The sequence below is a fragment of the Quercus robur genome, chromosome 10, assembly GCF_932294415.1.
Source record: "Quercus robur chromosome 10, dhQueRobu3.1, whole genome shotgun sequence".
NCBI classification, from domain to species: domain Eukaryota; kingdom Viridiplantae; phylum Streptophyta; class Magnoliopsida; order Fagales; family Fagaceae; genus Quercus; species Quercus robur.
Window position 1 is genome coordinate 14,170,662 of NC_065543.1, and position 6,211 is coordinate 14,176,872.

The 6,211-nt window shown below is 31.7% G+C and overlaps 1 protein-coding gene across 1 annotated transcript; it reads right to left on the reverse strand.

Annotated features, from left to right (window-relative positions):
* Positions 1-4,878: 4,878 nt before the first annotated feature.
* LOC126703868 (uncharacterized) lies at positions 4,879-6,211 on the reverse strand. The gene is made up of 3 exons (XM_050402929.1): positions 5,799-6,211; positions 5,209-5,464; positions 4,879-5,124 (listed from the first exon to the last, which is right to left on the reverse strand). Exons 1-3 carry the CDS (start codon positions 6,209-6,211, stop codon positions 4,879-4,881), a joined length of 915 nt encoding a protein of 304 aa, XP_050258886.1.

The following is a 6,211-nucleotide window of genomic DNA, read 5'->3' on the forward strand; positions in this document are numbered from 1 at the left end:
ATTTCCATCATAATTTGAATATTATTATTAACAATATCTAATTAAGTAATTTTTTCTATAGTGCAAAGATACTAGTACATTGTCGACATAGATGATTTGATGTTAGACATATCTTTTGTAGTATCTACTTGTATAGAAAATATGATTATGCAATCTCTAATCATATTAGATATATTTTTGTAGTCTTCACTTGTGTAAGGAAACAGATACAATGTTGTAAATTTTGTATTATGTACGAATAATAGCACTTGATTATTCAATTTAATTTGTGGATGTTTGGCCCAAATTGAGAACCAGAATGAAAGTAGTAAAACTAAGCATGACAAGATATTTCGACTCAACATCTGATATGTATTGTACATCAATACACTTTTAGTTTTATGGCTCAAATTGAGAACCAGAATGAAAGTGGTAAAACTAAGCATGACAAGGTATTTTGGCTTAACATCTAATATGTATTGTACATTAATACACTTTTAGTTTTATGATTCTCATTATTTTCAATTTGTTACTTTTGTAGATAAATGATGTAAAAGCTATGTATCAAAGTAATAGCAAGAATGCATTTCAATTGGAACATTAATTTTAAAGAATGAAGCTAAGTGGTTGATTCTAAGAGATAATTTGAAAGTCCGCACATGATAGCCAACCATATAATCTTGTCATACTTTTGCAAGCTCAATAAATCTAGATGAAGACAATGACGAGATGAATTCCGACGAAACCTTGGAGAAACCCATAGGCAAGAAGGCTGAAAAGGAGAAATTAAAAAAAAGAAAGAATTGTGATGACGTAGTCCCAATACTTTCCTCCCAATTGAACGAAATTAAGGAAGAAAATAGGAGAATGCATAAGGAGAAAAAGGAAGTATGCGCATTGCATTAGAAAAACGAAGAGAGTTAATGCACATTGCATCCGAAGAATGAAGAGAGTTGATTCGTATAAAAAAAGAGAAGAATGAAAATTTGATTTATATCAAGGAAGAGAAGAATGAAGTAGAAAAGAGAAAAATGGACGAATAAATTATGAAGAAAGATACAAGAACCATGGATCCTGAGCAAAAAGAATATATTCGTTTATGTCGTTTGGAAATCTTGGAGAAATTAAGGTCAAAATTTCCATCACAATTTGAATATTATTATTAACAATAAGTAATTTTTTGTATAGTGCAAAGATACTAGCACATAGTTGATATAGATGATTTGATGTTAAACATCTCTTTTGTAATATTTACTTGTGTAGGAAACATAATTATGCAATCTCTAATCATGTTAAATATATTTTTGTAGTCTTCACTTGTGCAAGGAAACAGGTGCAATGTTGTAAATTTTGTATTACGCATGAACAATAGCACTTGATTATTCAATTTAATTTGTGGATGCTTGGCCCAAATTGAGAACCGGAATGAAAGGTAAAACTGAGCATGACAAGGTATTTCGACTCAACATCTAATATGTATTGTACATCAATACACTTTTAGTTTTATGATTCTTATTATTTTCAATTTGTTACTTTTGTAGATAAATGATGCAAAAGCTACATATCAAAATAATAGCAAAAATGCATTTCAATTAGAACATTATTGGAGAATTTTGGGGAATGAAGCTAAGTAGTTGATTCTAAGAGATAATTTGAAAGTCCACACAAGATAGCCAGCCACACAATCTTGTCATACTTTTATAAGCTCAATAAATCTAGATGAAGACAATAATGAGATGAACCCCGGCGAAACCTTGGAGAAACCCATAGGCAAGAATGCTGAAAAGGAAAAATTAAAGAAAAGAAAGAATTGTGATGACGTGGTCCCAATACTTTCCTCCCAATTGAACGAAATAAAAGAAAAAAAGAGGAGAATGCATGAGGAGAAAAAGGAAAGTATGCGCATTGCATTAGAAAAACGAAGAGAGTTAATGCACATTGCATCCAAAGAACGAAGAGAGTTGATTCGTATCAAGGAAGAGAAGAATGAAAAGTTGATTTGTATGAAGGAAGAGAAGAATGAAGTAGAAAAGAAGAAAATGGAAGAGGAAATTATGATGAAAGATACAAGAACTATGGATCCTGAGAAAAAAGAATACATTCATCTATGTCGTTTGGAAATCTTGGAGAGGTTAAGGTATAAATTTCCATCATAATTTGAATATTATTATTGACAATATCTAATCAACTAATTTTGTGTACAGTGCAAAAATACTAGCACATGGTTGACATAGATGATTTGATGTTAGACATCTCTTTTATAGTATTTACTTGTGTTGAAAACATGATTATGCAATCTCTAATCATGTTAGATATATTTTTGTAATCTTTACTTGTGTAAGGAAATAGATGCAATGTTGTAAATTTTGTATTATGCACGAGAAATAGCACTTGATTATTCAATTTAATTTGTGAATGTTTGGCCCAAATTGAGAACCGGAATGAAAGTGGTAAAACTGAGCATGACAAGGTATTTCGACTTAACATCTAATATGTATTGTACATCAATATACTTTTAGTTTTATAATTCTCATTATTTTCAATTTGTTACTTTTGTAGATAAATGATGCAAAAACTATGTATCAAAGTAATAGCAAAAATACATTTCAATTGGAACATTGTTGGAGAATTTTGAGGAATGAAGTTAAGTGGTTGATTCTAAGAGATAATTTGAAGGTCCGCACATGATAGCCAGCCACACAATCTTGTCATACTTTTGCAAGCTCAATAAATCTAGATGAAGACAATGATGAGATGAATTCCGACGAAACCTTGGAGAGACCCATAGGCAAGAAGGCCGAAAATGAGAAATTAAAGAAAAGAAAGAATTATGATGACGTGGTTCCAATACTTTCCTTCCAATTGAACTAAATTAAGGAAGAAAAGAGGAGAATGCATGAGGAGAAAAAGGAAAGTATGCGCATTGCATTAAAACAACAAAGAGAGTTAATGCACATTGCATCTAAAGAACAAAGAGAGTTGATTCTATTGAGGAAGAGAAGAATGAAAAGTTGATTTGTAACAAGGAAGAGAAGAATGAAGAGGAAAATGGAAGATGAAATTATGATGAAAGATACAAGAATCATGGATCTTGAGCAAAAAGAATATATTCGTCTACGTCGTTTAGAAATCTTGGAGAGGTTAAGATCTAAATTTCCATCATAATTTGAATATTATTATTGACAATATATAATCAAGTAATTTTTTATAGAGTGCAAATATACTAGCACATGGTTGATATAGATAATTTGATGTTAGACATCTCTTTTGTAGTATTTACTTGTGTAGGAAACATGATTATGCAATCTCTAATCATGTTAGATATATTTGTAGTCTTCACTTGTGCAAGGAAACAGATGCAATGTTGTAAATTTTGTATTATGCCCGAACAATAGCATTTGATTATTCAATTTAATTTGTGGATGCTTAGCTCAAATTGAGAACCAGAATGAAAGTGGTAAAGCATGACAAGGTATTTCGACTCAATATCTAATATGTATTGTACATCAATATACTTTTAGTTTTATGATTCTCATTATTTTCAATTTGTTACTTTTGTAGATAAATGATGCAAAAGCTATGTATCAAAATAATAGCAAATATGCATTTCAATTGGAACATTATTAGAGAATTTTGAGGAATGAAGCTAAGTGGTTGATTTTAGAAGATAATTTGAAAGTCAACACAAGATAGTCAGCCACACAATCTTTTCATACTTTTGCAAACTCAATAAATCTAGATGAAGACAATGATGAGATGAACTCCGACGAAACCTTGGAGAGACCTATAGGCAAGAAGGCCGAAAAGGAGAAATTAAAGAAAAGAAAGAATTGTGATGATGTGGTCTCAATACTTTCCTTTCAATTGGACGAAATTAAGGAAGAAAAGAGGAGAATGCATGAGGAGAAAAAGGAAAGTATGCGTATTGCATTAGAAGAACGAAGAGAGTTAATGCACATTGCATCTAAAGAATGAAGAGAGTTGATTCGTATCAAGGAAAAGAAGAATGAAAAGTTGATTTGTAACACGGAAGAGAAGAATGAAGAGGAAAATAGAAGATGAAATTATGATGAAAGATACAAGAATCATGGATCTTGAGCAAAAAGAATATATTCGTCTACGTCGTTTGGAAATTTTGGAGAGGTTAAGGTCTAAATTTCCATTATAATTTGAATATTATTATTGACAATATCTAATCAAGTAATTTTTTGTATAGTGCAAAGATATTAGCACATTGTTGATATAGATGATTTGATGTTAGACATCTCTTTCGTAGTATTTACTTGTGTAAGAAACATAATTATGCAATCTCTAATTATGTTAGATGTATTTGTAGTTCTCACTTTTTCAAGGAAATAGATGCAATGTTGTAAATTTTGTATTATGCACGAACAATAGCACTTGATTATTCAATTTAATTTGTGATTCTATTTTGGGTGAAGTAATGTCTCTGTTGAAGGTGGTTGTACTTGTTGATTTTATTGGTTGTATATGCTATTTTTCTGCATAATTATTTGTTTCTGCAAAAACTGTTTTGTTTTTTTGCATATTTCTTGCTTCTGCAGTATAGGTCCGGTAATGTTGTAATTGTGATCCAACTCCTCTGCTTATTTTATAGCTTTCTATGTATTGTTTTTGAATTCTGCAGACGTGATTTTCTGCATAGTTCTGCATTATTTTTTTACTGTTAGCAGAGGGTTAAATACCCCTATATATAAAATAAAAATTTTCTCTTTTATCTCAAAAAAAAAAAAAAAAGCTCAGTAAATTTCAAATTCATGATAATGAAGTTTAATAGTAGAATAAAATTTACAGTGTTCTTTTTGGCAACTTAGTAATATTAAACTTAGTAAATTTCAAATTCCAATGAAGGTTCACATTAAATAAAAGTATTAATACTTAGAAATTTAGAATTCCAAATTCCAATGACTGGCCTTGTAGTTGCCATAGATCCTCGACGAAATCCACTTGAAGTTGAGATTGAATTCCTCTATCCTTAATGGAATTATGATGTTCAATGAACTGTATAAGGTTACAAGTGGGATTATGTGACACCAGTTCGGGTCCATTATCATCGATTTGATCATAATCGAAGTCATTTGCTCCAAGGTAAGTATGTCGCTCATCTTCAACAATCATATTATGCTATATTATACATGCCATCATAATGTCCTTAAGCATTTCAAGGTGGAAAAAACATGTAGGCTTGCGCACAATTGCAAATCGCACTTGAAGTACTCCAAATGCATGTTCGACATCCTTCCTGGCCGCCTCTTGTGCGGAAGCAAAATGTTGTCTTTTACAGTCTTTTGGTGTTGGAATTGTTTTGACAAATGTTGCCCATGATGGATATATACCATCTGCAAGATAGTACTCCATCGAATAGTCATTACCATTTATCAAATAATTAACCAGAGGAGCACGCCCTTCAGCAAGCTCAAAAAATATAGAAGACCGCTCTAGGACATTGATGTCATTGTGAGACCTTGGTAACCCAAAAAATGCATGTCATATCCAAAGGTCATATGACGCCACGATTTCCAAAATCATCATTGGATCACGAGTATGACCAATATATTGACCTTTCCACTTACTTAGACAATTCTTCCATTTCCAATGCATGCAGTCAATGCTCCCCAGCATTCTTGAAAATCCACGGTGTTGGCCAACCGCTAGCAACCTTGCAATGTCATTGTTGTTTGGTGACCTCAAATACTCTTTAGAAAAGATTGAAACTACAACTTTAACAAATTTTTTTTAAGCTTTTTATTGTAGTGGTTTCTCCAATCCTTAAGTATTCATCCATGAAATCCGCTGACACTCTATATGCAAGCATTCTGATTGTAGCGGTCATCTTTTGAAGGGAAGATAACCCAAGTGTGTTAGCCGTATTTCTTTTTTGAACAAAGTATGGTTCAGTAACTTCAACTCTTGAATGGATACGTAGAATAAGAGAACGACTCATTCGAAACCTCCTTTGAAATACATTAGGAGGATACACTGGTGTTTTAGCAAAATAATTATGGAAAAGCCTGTCATGAACTTGCAAAGGATTACGCCAGATAAACTTGTGAGGTTGAACTGAACGACGACGTGATGTTGATGCTCCTTCATTGTTTAATTCTTCTATGGCAATAGCTAAAGTAAGTTCCAACTCATCATCATCAGAAGATGAGTCAAATGAAGGCTCATCATTTGGAAAAATAAAATCAATGTCATAATGGAAATCCAT

Excerpts from the sequence above, each read along its gene's own strand:
- LOC126703868 (XM_050402929.1), bottom strand. The coding sequence starts at position 6,211 with ATGGATTTCCATTATGACATTGATTTTATTTTTCCAAATGATGAGCCT. Across the intron at positions 5,465-5,798 it reads AGAATGCTTGCATATAGAGT|GTCTCACAATGACATCAATG; the intron begins GTCAGCGGATTT and ends TGGGTTACCAAG. Across the intron at positions 5,125-5,208 it reads ATGCATTTGGAGTACTTCAA|CATAATATGATTGTTGAAGA; the intron begins GTGCGATTTGCA and ends TGTATAATATAG.